We start from the raw sequence: 19,459 nt of genomic DNA on the forward strand, positions 1-19,459 counted from the left end.
TTGCACCCAACGCAATAAAGGGGTTGTCAATCCCTTCAAGATTGATTGCAAAGTGAGATCTGAAGGCGGAAAGTGCAACAAAGTAAAATTGTAAGGCTGAAAATATGGTGTGAAGTAGACCCCGGGGCCATAGTGTTCACTAGAGGCTTCTCTCAAAATAGCAAATAATACGGTGGGTGAACAAATTACTGTCGAGCAATTGATAGAACCGCGCAAAGTCATGACGATATCTAAGGCAATGATCATACATATAGGCATCACATCCGAGACAAGTAGACCGATACTTTCTGCATCTACTACTATTACTCCACACATCGACCGCTATCCAGCATGCATCTAGTGTATTGAGTTCATGACGAACAAAGTAATGCTTTAAGCAAGATGACATGATGTAGAGGGATAAACTCAAACCAATGATGAAAACCCCATCTTTTTACCCTTGATGGCAACAACACGATGCGTGCCTCGCTACCCCTTCTGTCACTGGGTGAGGTCACCGCACGGTATGAACCCAAAACCAAGCACTTCTCCCATTGCAAGAATCATAGATCAAGTTGGCCAAACAAAACCCACAACTCGAAGAGAATTACAAGGATATGAAATCATGCATATAAGGATCAGAAGAAACTCAAATAAGATTCATAGATAATCTGATCATAAATTCACAATTCATCGGATCTCGACAAACACATCGCAAAAGAAGATTACATCAATAGATCTCCATGAAGATCATGGAGAACTTTGTATTGAAGATCCAAGAGAGAGAACAAGTCATCTAGCTACTAGCTATGGACCCGAAGGTCTATGGTGAACTACTCACGCATCATCGGAGAGGTCATGGTGTTGATGAAGAAGCCCTCCGTATCCGAATCCCCCCTCCGGCAGGGCACCAGAACGTGCCCCAGATGGGATCTTGCAGAGACAGAAGCTTGCGGCGGCGGAAAAGTATTTTCGTGGATCACTCGTGCAGTTTTGGAATTTTTCTGAATTTATAGGCGGAAGAGGTAGGGCAGACGAGCCACAGGGGTCCCACAAGCCAGCTAGGCGCGGCCCCCCCTGGCCGCGCCTAGGGGGCTTGTGGGGTCCCCTGGTGGCCCCTGCCTTGGTTCTCAAGTCTCAAGTTTTATTCCGTTTGGACACCGTTTAAAATCCTCCTCTGAAAATGGTCGAAAACACGGAAAAAACAGGAACTGTCACTTGGCACTGAGTTAATAAGTTAGTCCCAAAAAAGATATAAAATGCATACAAACATCCAAAGTTTGACAAGATAATAGCATGGAACCATCAAAAATTATAGATACGTAGGACACGTATCAGAGTCCAACCACCGTACCCACGAGGAGTGACGTAGTTAAATGGGCTCTTCGGGAGGTCGGATCTCGGATTCTAGAGCAGGCAACCCGTTGGTATGTGGTTTATCGGTCTTGGTACTCATCATTGATGTAATATAAATGTTTAATGTGTAAGGTAGTTTTGATATGCATGGATGAATATTCGAATGTTGATTTAAACATTTATATATGTAATGCAATGTGATGATCAAGTGCAAAATGTTGCCAGAACAGCAAAAGAAGTTGTCGTGGCAAAGTTTTTTTGTTTGGCTTGGATTGCCATCACTGGCGGGCGTAAATAAGGGATTTCTGTTGCAATATCAAAAGATTGCGGCAGTTTGATTGGGACGCTAGTGAGTGGTACCTGAAAGACCTGTGGCTGGCACTTAATATTGCATGCAACTGCTAATGGATTACAAGTGGCAGGCTCTCTTCCCATCACTCGTGACTTGTTAACAGTGGTGGGAGGTTACTGGAAGGTGCCCTTCGTGGCCAAGCCCGCCAGCGGTAGGCATTTTGCACTTGCAACTACTAGTCTGTTCTACAGTAGTTCCAAAAGCCAATCTACTATGTTTGTGATGCATTTGACTTGGTTATCACTTCTCATCTTCCTCTCTTTGATCTTGGTCATACTATAGACGTTCCTTTATTCTTGATTTGTGTTTAAACTATGGTAGAGCTCCACATAAGCACGACCCCTTGCTTCACTCGCAGCTCATTCTGCGGTCTTTTTTGCCACCTTTCTATGTTGTCTGCACTCCTGTCCAGGCATATGCCTTTATAATAGTCTTTCATATCCTTGCTAGCCTTCTGGACATCATTGTTCCATGCTAGGTATATTTAGCTTGGCTTCTACTTTGTCTGTTCACCCCAAACTCCTCTGAAGCCACCTACTGAACACAAGTCAACATCTTTATCGACATATTGTTTGCATCATCTCCTTCCTCCCAAGAACCCTCCTTAATAACTCTCTCCTTGAACTACTGAACCATCCCTGGAGCTTCCGTCACTTTGTTCTAGCGATTTAGGAATGCTTATCATGATAGGCACGAATCCAAAATTAAGTCAGTCATCACAAGCTTATGTTGTGGAACAACACTCTCTCTGGGTATTGCCTTACAATCTTGGAAAGTACTCTCTCTAGGTATTGCCTTACAATCAAGGAACCATATTCTCTCTAGGCATTGTCTTCTCTTCTTGATAGGACGAAATCAATTTGGCTAGAGTGCTTACCACTAGTAAAAGTCATTAGATATAATGATCTCTTTCTAAATAGGGTGTTAGTTATGATCATGTCATAGGTTAAAATAAAGCTTAATACATCCTCCCCTTTTTGATTCTTGTTGCCATAACCAAAGATCACATAAGCCCCTCATATGTACCAACGTGGCCATTGAGGTTTACTCCTATGAAGAGCTTCGTGCCAATATGTATACTCGTAATCATGTCCTCTAGGCCTTGCGAGAAGTATTTTTTGATGCTCTCATTGTGGCCTACTTGTGGAATATACACAGTGATAACATTGAGAAATAAGTCCTCAGCGACCAGCTTGACCATGATAATCCGACCCCTTGCCTCTTGACATTTACTTGTCAATCTTTTTGAATAAAATTCCTACTCCATTTATTTTTGTATAATTTTCTTGTCTTTGTGTATCATAGCTTGAAGCTAGTATCATTTGCCCCTTCCATTTAGTTTATTGGACACATAGGATATAGACACATATCATCATCGATGTATCAACTATAACTCATGTAACATACCTGTTAGGGACCCTATGTTCTAGCTACCTAAGCGGGTTGTACTTTGCTTAGGTAGCATTGTTACTCTTTGCACTCGTCGAATCAAAGGCAAAGTCCTTACTCATTTCCATCACACCCGGAAGTCGATGTAGCGCATTACTATAGATGTGATTATCCAATACTTGCTCACTTAGGGCAACTCCAATGAGTCGATCCAAATGAACGCGGTTTTGTTCACTTTTTTCATTTTAGTCAGCTATAGACGCGTTGTCTGTCGACCAGTGCGCCCAACCGGCCAACAAATTCGTCCGCATGCAAAAGCAAAATCAATCTAAAAAGGCCATCGACCATAATTCACGCTAGTGGCCATGCCAGCATCCTCGGTTAATGCTGGCGGCCATGCCAGTGGCCGGCATACTTGGCAGCCTCCAAAAAACAACATACAGTTCATGCTAGCGCACGTGCAAGCGACCGGACTACATCTCGACCATGGTCATGCCAGCAGACATGCCCGTATACAGAAAAGATGGTGCTCTCTGCCATAGCTCAACCATCTAGCTTGAGCATATCCTTTTGCTTCTTCTCGAACAAGGCGTTTTGTTGGGTGGCGGCGGCGGCCAGGGCGATAACATTGACGGCGGCGACAAAGTTTTTCTTGAATACTGGTTTCCGTATGATATTCTCCCTTGTTTTTGCACCACAACACGCACCCCTCTGTTTTGGGCTCGTCCCGTTTAATATTTTTCTTTGTTTTCTTTGTATGTTCGCCGCATGCGCGCGAGCTTCGGGAGCCGCTCGCGCAGCCTGATTTTGGGAAGCTTATAGTAGCTTCCAAATCCGGCTTTCCCCTTTTTTCTTCGGTTTTCCTTCTGTTTTTATTTCTCTTTTCTTCTTTTATTTTTATTTTTATCAATATTTCTTCAAATTCATGAAGTCCTTTTCATACGCATGAAATTTTTTGAATTTGTGTTTTTTGTCAAATTATGTGTTCATTTTTTCAAATTGATGAAGTTTTCTCCAATTTGTGAACTTTTTTTCAGATTTTGCAAAAAAAATTAAAATATGTGAACTTTTTCAAATCCATGGACGTCATATCCATGAACCTTTTCCAAATTAGGGAACTTTTTTGAATCTGTGAATTTTTAAATCCATGAAGTTTTTTTCAAATCCATGAAGTTTTTTTCAAATCCATGAATAGTTTATTAAATCCGTGATTTCTTAATTAAATTTGTAGACCTTTTTTTATACCACAATTTTATTAAATCTACTATTTTTTCTAAAATTCATTTTTTAATTTGCGAACATTTTTCAACTCAGCGTACTTTTTTCGATGTCACAATTTGTGATATTGTTTTTCCAAATTTGCGATATTTTGTTTCAGATTACATGATATGTTCAAATACGTGATTTCTTTTTTAGTTGACGACTTTTCAATTAAATTATATAAAACAGATGGCCAGTTACTTAGTTAGTGGGAAAGATAATAACAGCGATCCTCACAAGCAAGAAAGAGGAGGAGTGAGAGTTCGAGGTGGCACCTTTGGGCTGCAGCACACACACACGAGACTAACAACAGCCAGAGAATGAACCTCATATATGTCGCGCTTTGCGACAAGTAGTTGGGAGTTGCATATGGGGCAACCCACTTGGCTGGGCTTGTCGCGATGAACCGCGTAGCAAGCGTGAAAATCAGAAAAATTCGCACGGTTGCTAGGATCAAACTTACGACAGCGTATTAATGCGCTTGCTGTTAGGCAATACGACCGAAGAGCTCTAGCGACAAACTGCGGTGCATCACTTCAAAAATTAATGGCAGCAACGGATTTAACACTTCTTGAAAAAATGAGAATAACGTTTCAAAATTTGAGCAATTTTTTGAACAAGCCAAATTCTTTTGAAAATTAAGAACATTTCTGAAATTTCTGAAGAAGTTTGAAGTCCCCAAACATTTTTCTAAAACATGAACATTTTTTAGATTTGCGATCTTTTTCAAAATTGGAACATCTTTTTGACAAAAACATGGTTGAGAACATCTTTTTTAAACTATTCACCTTTTCTGAATTTTGAGAATTTTTTTTGGAAATTTTGAACAAATTTGGACGAATATATTTTGAATATGTAACCAAAAATATGAAAACTGGAACATTTTTTGAAAACTTTGAACATTTTAACCAATACACAAACAATTTTCAAAACTTCATTCAATTTTGGAAAACCATAAAAAATTATGATGTTTTTGAATAATTTTAATATTGTTTGATTTTTAGAAAAATTGATAAATGAAAAACAGAAGAAGATAAATGAATAAAGAAAAAAAACAAAAATTATAATAAAAATGGTCTAGAATCTTCTAGAAGGTTTCAAAAAACCAGCTAGGTACCATCTAGAAGGTTCACAAAACCTGAATTGCTTGCACGAAAAGAAGCTTACTGGGTGACCCATATACCATCGAAGGTGTGGGAGACCTCAACAATTTATAGCAAAATGCACCAAATAGGATTTTCCGCCAGGGACCCCATATCAAGGACGTTCATATTCGGCGCGTAGGTCACTATCTAGAACCTACCCTGCAAGCCTCTCCACAATATGGGCATTTTCCCACCAGGTGTTCGGAAGGTTCTAGAACCTACCCTCTTTCGGTTTTTACGTTTTTTCCTTATTTTATATTTCTTGTTATACGTTTTCCATTATTTTTATTTTCTTATTTTTCTTATATCGAATTCGTTTTAAATTTACTCTTTTATATTTTTAAAGCATATTTTTCAATTTCATAATATTTTTTCACAGATTATGAATATTGTTGAAGTCATCGACATTTATTGAGTTCGTGAACATGTTTTGTGGAACCAGAAATATTATCATATTCGTAAACATTTTCAGTAATGAAGCTTTTATAAAAAAAATTGAATGTGTTTTTTGAAATCGGGAACACCTTGTTGAATCGATGAACATTTTTTATAACGATGGACAATCTTTGAATGGTGAACTTTTTTGATCTGATGATCATTTTCTTGATTTGGCAATAGTTTTTTGAATTGATGAATATTTTTGGAACTGACAAACATTTAGAATAAATGAAAAAAAATTGAATCAGTAATTTTTTTGAGCAACGAACTTTTTTGAATTGTAAAAAAATACGAATTGGCAAAATATTTTGAATTGATGAACATTTTTTAAATTGGTTGGCATTTATCTAATCTCTGATCATTTTTTGAATCAGCAAACATTTTTGAGTTGATGACCATTTTTTGAATCAATTATTTTTATTGAATCGTTGAACATTTTAAAATCTAGTTTTTTTTACATTCATGATCATTTTTTCTTTGCAGACAATTTTTTACATGCACGAATATTTTGAAACTTTTTACGTTCATGATTTTTTTTAACGGATATAATTTTTAAAAATGTGTGAAAATTTTGAATCAGCGAACATGTTTTGAGCCAGTGAACTTTTGTCGTAATTCACAATCATTTATTATTTTATGTCAATATTTTTAAAAATGGATGACTTTTTTACTTGGCAAACTTTTAATTTAAATTCAGAACTTTTTTTTATATGCGAACATTTTCAAAATCATAAATAACTTTTCAAAATTATGAACATATTCTAGTTCACAAACATTTGATGATTTTTGTGAGTAGTTTTGCAAAATGCTATTTAAAAAAAAGGGAAATGTTTGAAATCCCAAATTATTTTGAAGAAGAAAAAAAACTAATCAAATTGAAAAGCAGAAGCGAATAGAAATAAAAAGGCTCATCCCATCCCACTGCTGGGCTGGACCAATTGGGCGTACGAGAGGAGGGGAGGGGTGCGAGCTGGCTCGTTCTCCAGCCTCACATGCTAAATAGCGAAATTACTAATCAAGAAGCATTTTTTGCATAAGTCACTCCCACCTCCTAGTTGCGATAAGTGGTAATTTTTCCCTTTTTTCATAGATACTTTTATTCAAAACGTATTATCCCTTAAACCGTGCACCCAAATCTCAAACAGTTTCATCACTGGATTTTTTGTGGAGATCTTTAAAACTAGATCTCATGTTGATAGGTTTTGACGAATTTTTTTTACAGAGAAAAGCAGACAAAAAAATCAAACCGGAAGCAATTGTTATTTCCGTTTCCTAGAGGCATGACCGTGCCTCTCGCGGAAGCAAAACTGTACCTCTCGCGAATGAAAAAAGAAAGAAAACACAAATTTTTTGGTTTCCGGAGGCACGGCCGTGGCACTCACGGAAGCAAAAAAAAATCATTTTCGAGATGCATTGTCGTGCCTTTACGTGGAAGAAAAAAACACATTCTTCCACCTAAAACAGTGTTTTAAAAAAATGTCCCAAAAAGCTAAGAATGACTAGTTAAAAAACGAAAAAACTGAAAAATAACCATATAAAAAGCCGAACACGCGTGTAAAATAATAAAATCCAGAAAGAATGTCCACAACGTGACACACAACGGTGGCTGAGAACCCATCGTAAATTATCTTTGGGAAGGCTTCCGAATGAGCGTGTCCTAGCTAACTAGTTGCTCCTCCCTGACTCTAGGACGTACCATAATAAAAGAACTCAAAAGAAAAGAAATTTGTATATAACGTATTAAATGAGAAAAGGTCTGTATGAACTTCCAAGCCCAGGCCCAGCCAGCCTCTACAAGAAGAGAGAAGAGGGAAGAGAGATCCCTCAAAAAGAAAAAAAGAGGGAAGAGAGAAGCGAGAGAGGAGAGAGAGGCGGGGGAGAAGAAGAGGGAAAAGAGGAGCGAGAGAAATCGGGCTCCGCGTCCAATTCCAACACAGTTTCAGTTCCGACGAGAGATATAACGAGGGGGGAGGCCCGTCCAAATCCAATCGTAGGTTCAGTTCCAACCAAATCGCCGTCTGGGCATCATGAGTTCCTCCGTCGTGGTCTTCGGCAATGGCGATATCGACGAGGACGACTGCGTGGGCGAGAACTCCGTCGTGGTCTCCGGCAAAGGCAAAGGCAAGGGCAAGGACGCCGTGAAGCCCGCATGCACGGTGCAGTACCCCTGCGTCAAGCGGTTTCGTGAGCGGCGCGTCCTCTCCTTCCTCCGGGACCAAGGCTTCCACGGCGCCTTCAAAGAGTACGAATATACTACTACTATCGACACTTTTTTTTATCTTGAGATGAGATGAGATCCATGCTGCCTTCTCTCTTGACATGACATCGATTATGCTTCTCTCTTGAGATATACTAGTACAGTATATGTATTGGATTCCATCGGAACACATCACGCACGCATGCTGGTTTGGTTAACAAATCGATGGATCTCTGAATGCAGGCTGACCCGCGAGACGGCGGCGCTGTTCGACCTGGACCACATGCAACGGCTGGTGAGGCGGGGCCGGTGGTACGACGCCCTCTTTTACCTCGGCGACTTCCTGCCGCCGGTCAAAAGTGAGCGGAGGAGCCACCGCGCCAGGATCTTCCACAACTTCCTCCTCATGCACGGCCGCTTCGCCGACGCCGTCGCCGGCAACAAGGACCGTATCCTGGACAAGCAGTACGCCAACAGCCGCAGTAACTCCACAGCCGCCGAGCGCAGGTTCCGTTCCATGAACTACTCCATACTCGGCCCGGACGCCGGCCGGCTCAGAGCTGCCATCGACTGGGACAGAGTGAGGAGCCATGCAGAGTTTGTTGTCCAGAGGATGGCCCTCTCTACTCCAGAGCTGAGACGCCCGCTGCTTTTGCCGTCCCGCTGCATGATGCCGCACGATGTACTCCCCATTGGGACCGGGTACGAAGAATTCATCATTCAGCCTCAGTTTTTATTTTATTTTATTTTGAGGATCATCATTCAGCCTCAGTTAATCCTGGCTTCCTTTATGTAACCTTTGACAGTTTGTTCCGGAAGAGACGCGTGAAGAAACAAGTCCCCCAGCCGCCAAAAACAGACGCTATCTTAATGGCCTTGAAATTGTACTACAGTATCTAGTTACCTCTCCTCTGTTCTTGTGCTTGTCCTGGTTTTTGACAGCACATTGATTAATTCCTTGCCTTTTGCAGCCAGCAGTATTGCCAACAGTTTAGGGAGTCGAGCGTCGGTATAAATCTCCCCTGCAGAAAACATTATGGTTAATCAATGTAGGCCTTAGGTTCCATATACTTCTGGCAGTCACTAACCATGTCTTCCAATAAATCCGCAGGATCCAAAGATAAAGCACTGGAACTGCTGGTGAAATTCCTTGGTAAAACTAGCCTCTCTCCTCTTCATGTATCTTGCATTTCCACTCAGGACACTGTTTACACTCCACCAATTATTTTGTTTGGGAAAACGAACCACTTTTGCTTACTGTTCTGTTTACACTGATGAAATTCTGTGATCTTCAGATGAGACTCTACAGGCTGGCCTACCTAGAGGGTGCACACTAACCTATGACCTTCAACCAACTGGAAAGGAAGGTAAACTTCAGAATAATTATATTCAACAAGTCTTCACCTATGATCGCTTACCACTGGCTCTCTCAAATCTGGGCTCTTAGGGCATCTCCAACAGTTTGTTGGTTAGCTTGTTGGTAAAATATGCCATGTCATCAACCAACACCTTAACATACAACTACTCCAATGGGTTGTATCTAGTTTGCCCAATAAGATGTGATGTAATAAATAAGGTGCTCTCTCATTCTACATTGGAGCTTGTGCAAGGGTGTTGGTTAATTTACATACAACCTTGCTCTCTTTCCTCATTTATTGCATGACACATCATCAAAAATCCTATGTGTCAAAATTACCAACAACTATCTTACAACCATTGGAGATGCCCTTAACTGTCTGTTTAATCTGTTTCCAGTCCTTTTGGGCCATATAAGCACATTATTTCCTCGAGCTGCGTTTAACCTTTTAACTACAGCCTCACTTTCAAACCCTGCATAGAATATCTCCTATTTTATCGGCTGATGACCTGCAATAGTTCAGATGTCTTCGATACCTGCTAGGATTTTCCACTGCAGAAATCCCCCCTGTCCCTTCCATTCTGACAACCTTTAAAACATGAGTATATTATATATATTTTAAAAGTAATAAAGGGGCAAGTTTTGTAGATTTTATGATAGTACAGTCTAATAGTTTTTACTGAAACCTATACCAATGAAAATGACAGTAAATTTATAGGTAAATTAGATAGTAGTTTTGTAGATGAAGTCGGTTTGAATCAATGGCCCCTGCAGCCCTGCTTCACCTTGCCCCTCTAAACCAAACATAGGACAGCATGCATGTACCCTGCCCTGTATTTACATGACACCTTTCATCCTGCTACATTTTGTGCAGGCATATCTTTGAGATTACATGATGCTATGATTGTGTTACCTTTGCCTAGAAATATCAGAATGCTAACTTTTAGTTAGCAATAAGAACTCTTGGATATATTGCTGATGATTGAAAGCATGTTAAATTAATGCTGGATGCATCTACTGAGAAGCTGCCTTTTTTTACAGTTGAACTTGCTGAAGATGCTTCTGATGTTCTGTCTGAGCAGACCATGCTCGGCACATCCGAAGATAATGTTAAAGTCCATGACACATCATTAGTGAAAAATTCTGGTAAATTATCATGACACCCTCGCCGCACAATTGGTCAACTGGCTATATGCATCGTTGATAGATAGCATTCAGTGATATGTTTCAATCTCACCAATAGTTTATAACTGACCATGATCTGTCTTCTGTCCTCTTGCCACTTGTTATCATAATGTTTTCCATGTATGGTACGTAGGGGGCAGCTTCTCATCTGGAGTCCTTCATTTCAAATAATCTAGCACATCCTGCCCCTATTTTTAGGTTTATTTTAGAAGATCTGTGTCCAAACATATTTTCCCCAGTTCTCCATTGTATCATACTTATGTTCACAATTCCGTACCTATTCAATCTCTGTCTTCCCTTGCTGCCCTGCATTAGCTAGGTTCCTAACACATTGTTGCCCCACTTTTGTTGAGGTTATTATTAGTAGATCTAGGTGAAAATTAAAGTCTCCCCCTTAGGTTCTCTGTGCAGTTATTATTTTGTTGGTTGCTTCACATTAAGTGCCTTCTTATATTTGGCTGATGCTAGTTTATAACTGCACTCCTTATTGAGATTGATGTTTTCTTGCAATTCATTGTTGGTTGCTTCACATTAAGTGCCTTCTTATATTTGCCTGATGCTAGTTTATAACTGCAGTCCTTATTGGGACTGATGTTTTCTTGCAATTCATCAGTGTTTGGTTACTTGCTGCAACTGCTAACTGTCGACTCGTTGCAGGTGCTCGAGTCTTCCAGATCATTTCTCGTGCCTTGAAAGTTCATGCTAAAAACCCTGGGATGTTGTCACCAATAAATGCAGGTAATTAGCTAACACCTTTGTCTAATACCAGGACAAATGCACCTTGTGATAACTGTCAACTTTGTTTGATCCCTGGTATTCCCTTTACTTGGCACAGAACATGTATCCCGTAATCAAGTGCATATGTTCATCAAAGATAATAATATGTGATCTGCCTTGTACTAATCTCATTAGTTCCTGTTTCAGTTTTATTGATTCAGTTAGCTGGCCCAGATTCTCTTTGCAGTCCTTTTACCACCCGTTCCTACGCAAATATCTTTGTGCCCTCAGTCAGTAGTTTCAAGACTACATTTGCATTTCTGAGCGGCTAGGCTTACATTCTGCAAGTGTTGATTTCTTTACTGTATTGATCTTGCTAGGAACTCATGGATTTTATTAGAAACTAATGGAAGCAAATAAAGTTCATACTCTTCTTTCAAATGTGCACACACCTCTTTCTTCACCCGTGGTCCTTGAAATACCGACTGTTAGAGAACATAAGATGTTAAATTTGAGTGAAGTTATGTTATGTGTGGTGATACTTAATCCAGTTCTTAATGCTTGGTCAGGCACAAAGCGTCTGATACAGGCAGGTTGTCATGCTCAGAATGAAATGGATAGACTGCAAACTGTTGAGAATGATATTTATCCGAAAAAGCAACGAACGGTTGGGGCATTCGGTGAAGCAAGTTTGGTAAGACTCGGTTTTTGTTCTTACTTTGTACTGTTGTGCATGAATAGCATAGTAGAATAGCTTACATAGACATTGTGTGTGATGTTGTTAATAGAACACTGTATCTTTTGTATAGATCTTAGTAGGGTGAGCGTTAAACATACAGCACCACATTTTAGTTGATTAGATGCTCTGGTTGCCTGCCTTGAAAAGTATACACATTTTGGTATTGTGTGGTAGAAATAGTGTTTTTTTTTTTTTTTTGAATGGTAGAAATAGTATTTTGGTATACCTAGAGGGTGCACACTAACCTATGACCTTCAACCAACTGGAAAGGAAGGTAAACTTCAGAATTACTCTGTTCAACAAGTCTTCACCTATGATCGCTTACCACTGGCTCTCTCAATGCACTATCTGGGCTCTTAAGTTTAATCTGTTTCCAGTCCTTTTGGGCCATATAAGCACATTATTTCCTCGAGCTGCGTTTAACCTTTTAACTACAGCCTCACTTTCAAACCCTGCATAGAATATCTCCTATTTTATCCGCTCATGACCTGCAATAGTTCAGATGTCTTCAATAACTCTGTCTTCTCAGTGATGTGTTTCTGCCCTCTTGAGGATTGTTATGATAATGTTTTCCAAGTAAGGTATATGGGGTAGCTTTTCATCTGGAGTCCTGCATTTCAAATTACCTAGCACATTATGCCTCTATTTGTAGGGCTTATTTTAGAAGATCTTTGTCCAACCAAGCATATTTCCCCCGGTTCTCCATTGTATCATACTTCTGTTCACAATTATGTATCTGTTCAACCTATGTCTTCCCCTGCTGGCCTTCATTAGCCAGGTTCCTAACACCTCGTTGCCCCACATTAGATCTAGGTGAAAATTCAAGTCATTCCTTTATGTTTCCTGTACAGTTATTATTTTGTTGGTTGCTTCACATATTTGCATGATAAATAGCTTATAAGTGTCAATGTATTAGCTTATATTCCATAATTTCTAGTCAACGTACACAACACTTACATTACCACTATATATATGATTCATCCCGACTCATATAGTTGTGTCCGGATGATTTATTTGTATTCAATGACGATGATCCATCCTCACTACTAGAGTTATCACCAGCATATTCGGTGTCTTGCTCTAACAATAAACCTTTCAAAACGTGTTTTATCAATGTCACAATACCACACCATAAAGCATACAATGAAATCATGAAAAATCGTATGGATTAAATGAAATAGAACTTACTGCTGGTCGTCGAAAGGTTCAACGACATCGTTCGGCGTGTTTGACGTCGATGCACCGGTGGCTACAACGTCGTCGTTTGAACGTGGACACACCGCGTCGGTCACTGTAACCGCCGCCGTGCGATGTTTCTTATGAACCACGGTGATAGTGACGGTGAGAAGGGCGTCGAAGCGTCAGTGGTGGAGATTTATTGGTGTCGGTGGTCACGTCCACCACGGCGGAGCCGTGCGGGGGGAGTCACGCGGCGGCGGAGACGCGCGGGGTGGCGTAACGGCGGCGGCGGAGATCGCGGTGGAGACATGCGGGGTGGCGTAACGGTGGCGGAGACGCGCGGGGTGGAGTCACGGCGGCGACGGAGACGTGCGGGGTGGAGTCACGGCGGCGGCGGAGAGAGAAGATAGGGTTTGTATCCAGTTTTTTTTCCTCTTTCAAACCAACCGCCGACGCGTGGACTGACGTGAAGATCGGGCGTATGGTGGGCGGGCGAACGCACAATGGGCGCAGGGACGAATTTAGGGGGGGGGGGGCGAGGGGGGCTAGACCCCCCTAACAAATTGATTCTTCTATTATGATTGTGGTTGTTGCAGCCAAAAAATTTCACTTCATATGAACTTTGTCCCCTCTATGCATTAATGTTGGCTCCGTCCCTGATGGGCGATGGATACTGTACACAATGTGTAAAGACCATACTATTCTTATACGTTTAGGGGGGGGGGGGTTGTACCGAAGTCCCTCTCATAGTCTATAACTGTTTTCTTGCAATTTGATTGGTAACTGTCAACTTTTTTATCGCTGATATATCCATTACTTGCTAGAGAACATGTATTCTGTAATCAAGTGCCTATGTTCACCATAGATAATATGTTATCTGCCTTGTTATAATTTTGTTAGTTCCAGTTTCAGTTTTATTAGCTGGCCCATCTACTTTGTGCAGTCATTGTTCCTATGCAAATATTTTCGTGTCTTCAATCAGTAGTTTCAGGACTACATTTGCATCAGTGAACGTCTAAGCTTAAATTCTTCAAGTGTTGATTTCTTATTATATCGATCTTGCTAAGAATTCATGGATGTCATTAGACTCTAACGGAAGCAAATCAAGTTCATACTCTTCTTTCGTATGTGCACACACCTCTGTCTTCACCCGTGGTCCTTGAAATGTTGACTGTTAGAGAACAGAGGACGTTAAATTTTTGTGATGTTGTGTTATGTGGACAATATTTAATCCAGTTGTTAATGCTTGGGCAGGCACAAAGGTTTGATACAAGCAGCTTCTCATGCTCAGAATAAGATGGATGGACCGCCAACTGTTGAGGATGATATTTGTTCAAAATCGGGAAGCAATTCTTGGTAGACTTTAAGTATGTAGTTACGTTTTGATATATTAGCCGAATCTTCTCCCAAAGAAAAACACCTCCCATGCGAGGAGCCTTTGATGAACGAGTATGTCATGAATATCCTTGTACTGTCTTTTCATACTACCTTCGTCCAAGTGTATAGGACATGCGCGTAGTTTTAGGTTATCAATTTAACTAGCTAAATATATATTATATACGATAAAAATTATATATTAAAAAACTACATCTTCGCATGAATCTAATGATATATTATTTGTTACATATAATACATATTTAAATAGTTAAATTAACGATCTAGAACTACACGCATACCCTATACACTTGGACGGAGGGAGTACTATTAATTAGAGGGATCCATATTTATAGGATCGGGATAACTCCCTCGCGCAGGGGCGACTCGGGCGGATCCCGCACAGCCGCCACCCATTCCTCTTCTGATCTTGCTCCCCACGCTGTCGTCGAAGGACGCCTCCGGTCAAAGGCCGCGAGGATGACGACAGCGGGTCGTCATCCTCGCGCAATTAATGGCGGCAGGGGCCCCATAATTTCTCACGTTGCGGGATCTGTGGCCGAAGCTTCATGGCGTCCCTAGACGGTGTGGTTTGTCCGGCGAAAAAGGGTGTCGGGGCGGCGGCGTGACCCCGGATTTCTGCGAGAGCGGCATGGCGACTGGATCGGGGGCTCGGCTACTCATCTCTGCATGGTGTGGGTGGTGGTGGCGGTCCTTGCGGAGATCTATGACCTGTTGCTGGGAGCCGACATATGGCGTAGTCTTTGGGTTCTTTTTGTTTTCAGATGTTTTTTTTAGGTTGCCGGCCCTTATGGATCTGGCCGTTGACGTGTTCCAAAATACTCCACTAGATATCTTTATTGGATGCTTGAATTTTGTAGATTGATGGATTGAATGGGGATTCAATCGTGGGCACCCCTATTTCAGCCTGAATGGCTTCAGAGGGTGTGACGCGAAGATTTGATATCTGTTGACATTATGGGACACATCGAAATTACGATTTCTTGATGACGACAATGACAGGGAATGTCATGACGACTGAGGTTTGAGGCCTTGTAATGACAGATCGAGTCTTTGTGGCGATGAGGACTTTGCTTAGTGATTTGTGAATCATAGAAGCAACATTGACAAGTGGGACGGCAACACACGAGGAGTATAGAGTCTTAGTTTTCAGGGTGAAAACACAAGGCATGGCCTTAATTGGTTGTGTCTGGTAGTGACCTTGTTGAAGACATTATTTTAAGAGCGCGAATCTTCTCCAGGATGAAAACCTAAGATTTAAGATCGGGCGATGACGATGTGTCTTGGATGCATCACTTTTGAAGTGTTTGGGCTTCAGGTGTTGTCTAGATGACGGTTCGTGCTGTAGCTACAAGAAATTGATCACTATAGTGTGATCTATCTTTTTTCTCCCTCTTCTTTTTGTCTTTTAATTGTATGCATGGGTAGTATCTTTACGATATTGCGTTGTTGCAGAGACTGGGTCTAATTGATATCTCGTGATATTAATATATTCACTTTGTTGAAAAAATTAACTTGATATAGGTATACTATTTTCTACTTAAAACACAATATGTTCCCTATAGCTTATACTCCCTCTGTCTCGGGTTTTTTTGCGGTTAAAAACATGTATTGCTCAAGGATCAGCGATATTATAATCTTCCTTACATAGAATCATAGATCAACTATCTCTGAGGCCTGAGGCCAATCAAACAATAATTCTACTCCCAGTTCTAGCAAATTTAACAAAAAAATCACTAGTTGTATTATGGTTACGAATAATATGAGTAATATGAGTCATACAACGAAACAACAAGTGTTTAATCTCCATATGAGAGGCACATAGTAGACCTATATTAATATAGCGGGACGCAAGCCTATTTGGAGACATGTCTATGTCTGTGTCCTTTACCATGTTCGCTGTAGACATCGAGTCCATCTCCACCAAAAGTAGTAGCTCCGTTCTCTGGAGAGCAATAGAGCCCCCCGCCCCTCCATAGAAGCACATAATTGAGATTCAAGTGCTCAATGTTTCCCAAGAGTTACAAGGCATCATGGAGCCACTCGACACCCGTGTTTGTAACCTCCTTCAGCTTTGGCAGGATTCATTCCTCAACCATGCATTGTTATAGACGAACTGCTAGCGGACATCTACACAGGACGTGAATTATGTCTTCCGGATCCCGTCCACATACTGGGTATGTGTCAGATATTTTTTTTAATCGAATGATCGAATTGCTTTGATCAATGTTTACAGGGTGTGTATATATATCTCCTGAAGAGACACAACGATCGGAGAAGATACAACGGTTCCAGGAATGGAGGGAGAGGCGTTGGTGGCGGGAGAGGAAACCGCACGACGGTTTTGGGCAAGGGGGGATTTTCCCTTATTACATTAAGTAATTAACCTTAACACTCCTTCTAATCTATGCTTGACTAGATCGAATCATTTCATAATTTTTCGCATAGCGCTATTTTCTCAAAATGATTCTCCTCCAAAAAGTTCTGCGTGAAATCTTTGATGAGAATCTGAAACATAAACTCACAAAGATATATCATAATGTGATGTCTTAAACAAGGATATCTCAAGAAGAGACTCCCCTTGATACCTACAAATCCCTAAGTCGCCGCATACCAATTCCATAAACATATTTATAGAATGTAGAATTTGATAGAGATTTGGTAAATAAATTTGCAAGGTTGTCACATAATTTAACTTTCAAGATGTTTATTTTGCCACTTCTCTGAAGATTATGGAGGAAAACCACTTAGGAGAAATGTGCTTAGTGATATTACTTTTGATTTATCCTGTTTGCATATGTGCAACACAGGACGCATTATCTTCATAGATAATAGTAGGTGATTCTATCGAACCAATTCCATATGACTTTTGTATGTGGTTTATCATTCTGCGAAGCCATAAACATTCACATGATGCTTTGAATAATGAAATTATTTCAGAATGATTGGTACATGTTGCCACCATAGTCTGTTTTAAAGACTTCCATGATATAGCAGTACCATCATGTAAGAACACAAAAACGGTGTGTGATCTGGCATTATGGGGATGAGACAAATAGCCGACATTTGCATATCCAACCATGTAAGAGTCTCGATTTCTCTGGAACTGAAAAATAGGGCAAGAGGTTCAATCGATAAGATCTTCGTAGAATATGTAGGATCCAATATGGGCATCCAGGTCCCGCTATTGGATATTGACCGAGGAGTGTCTCGGGTCATGTCTACATAGTTGTCGAACCCGCAGGGTCTGCACACTTAAGGTTCGGTGACGTTTTAGTTTAGTTGAGTTATATGTGTTGGTGAACGAAGGTTGTTCGGAGTCCCGGATGAGATCACGGACGTCACGAGGGTTTCCGGAATGGTCCGGAAACGAAGATTGATATATAGGAAGTTGGTGTTTGGATTCCGGAAAGTTTTCAGGCATTGCCGGCAGTGTACCGAGAGTGACGAATGGGTTCCGGGGGCCCACTGGGTGGGCCCACCACGCCCCAAGGGGTCCACATGGGTTTATTGGATGCACAATATGGTATAATGGGCTGACAAAGTCATCCAAGGAAAGCCCATGAGGAAAAAGTGGAAAATACAAAAGAGGTGGGAAAATTAGGAAGGAGTCCTAATCCAAGTGGATTGGAGAAGGACTCCTCCCTCCCTCCCACTTCGGCCGACCCAAGGAGGGTTTCCTTGGTGCGCCAAGGCTGCCCAAGGCTGCCTCTCCCCTCCTCCTATATATACTAGAGGTTTAGGGCTTTTGAGACACAACTTTGCCACGTGCAACTCAAACCTACACCTCGTAGTTCTTCCTCTAGATTAGATTTCTACGGATCTCGGACGGAGCCCTCCAGAAATAGATCATCACCAACACCGGCGCGCCATCACGCTGCCGGAGAAGTCATCTACTTCTCCGTCTCTCTTGTTTTATCAATAAGGCCGAGATCGTCATCGAGTTGTACGTGTGCTGAACGCGGAGGTGTCGTCCGTTCGACACTAGATCGGAACGGTTCGAGGGACGGATCATGGGACAACGGTGATTTGAATCACAAAGCTGTACCACTACATCTACCGCGTTTCTTAACGCTTCCCGTTGAGCGATCTACAAGGGTATGTGGATCTAATCTCCCTCTCGTAGATGAACATCACCATGATAGGTCTTCGTGTGCGTAGGAAATTTTTTGTTTCCCATGCAACGTTCCCCAACAGGTAAAACCCCTAGTCCTGCATGTGTGACTATATGAGATCACAGTACAAATGGTGCTCCTTGAGCTTTTTGTGAGGAGGGAGACGGAGCTCTTGCTGCCGGCCTCGTTGCCTCAGTGGTGTGTGGATCTTTCTCTACGTGTGCGCTGTGTCAATCTATCCATCCTCCTCCCTCTGTGGGGTTGAGTTGAGGCTTTATAGTGTAGCCTGAGGTATACAGTGGTGGGGGTAAGACAGGAGGTGGGACCCGGCTGCCAGCCTCTCCGGCTGGCCGCGCGGCCTGCCGGCTGTCGGGTCTTCTCTGGCACGGGGCCCGCCGACCATGTGTCTCAGCAGCTAACGCGCCAGTCGTCAGGGAGCGGGTAGAGGCGTGTGTGGCTACAGGCCGTCTCGCCCGGTCAGCCTCGATAGTGACCGTGGTCCTGTAGCCTCGCTGACCCCCACATCATTGCGCCTGTGGCCATGCCGAGCTTGTCAATGCGTACTGCTGCCACGAGGGCCTCTGCGTCATGCGTCGGGTCTTGTCACTGTACGGGGTACGGTCGGATGGGACAGGCCAACCGGCCAGGCCAAATGC

General features: G+C 41.7%; 1 protein-coding gene across 1 annotated transcript; it reads left to right on the plus strand.

Annotated features, from left to right (window-relative positions):
• Positions 1 to 7,780: 7,780 nt before the first annotated feature.
• LOC123430707 lies at positions 7,781 to 14,754 on the plus strand. The gene is made up of 10 exons (XM_045114554.1): positions 7,781 to 8,161; positions 8,360 to 8,818; positions 8,923 to 9,000; positions 9,088 to 9,125; positions 9,228 to 9,269; positions 9,412 to 9,483; positions 10,515 to 10,619; positions 11,316 to 11,396; positions 11,945 to 12,069; positions 14,548 to 14,754. Exons 1-10 carry the CDS (start codon positions 7,947 to 7,949, stop codon positions 14,587 to 14,589), a joined length of 1,257 nt encoding a protein of 418 aa, XP_044970489.1. The 5' UTR covers positions 7,781 to 7,946; the 3' UTR covers positions 14,590 to 14,754.
• The last annotated feature ends 4,705 nt before the right edge of the window (positions 14,755 to 19,459 follow it).

The sequence above is a fragment of the Hordeum vulgare genome, chromosome 2H, assembly GCF_904849725.1.
Source record: "Hordeum vulgare subsp. vulgare chromosome 2H, MorexV3_pseudomolecules_assembly, whole genome shotgun sequence".
NCBI lineage: Eukaryota > Viridiplantae > Streptophyta > Magnoliopsida > Poales > Poaceae > Hordeum > Hordeum vulgare.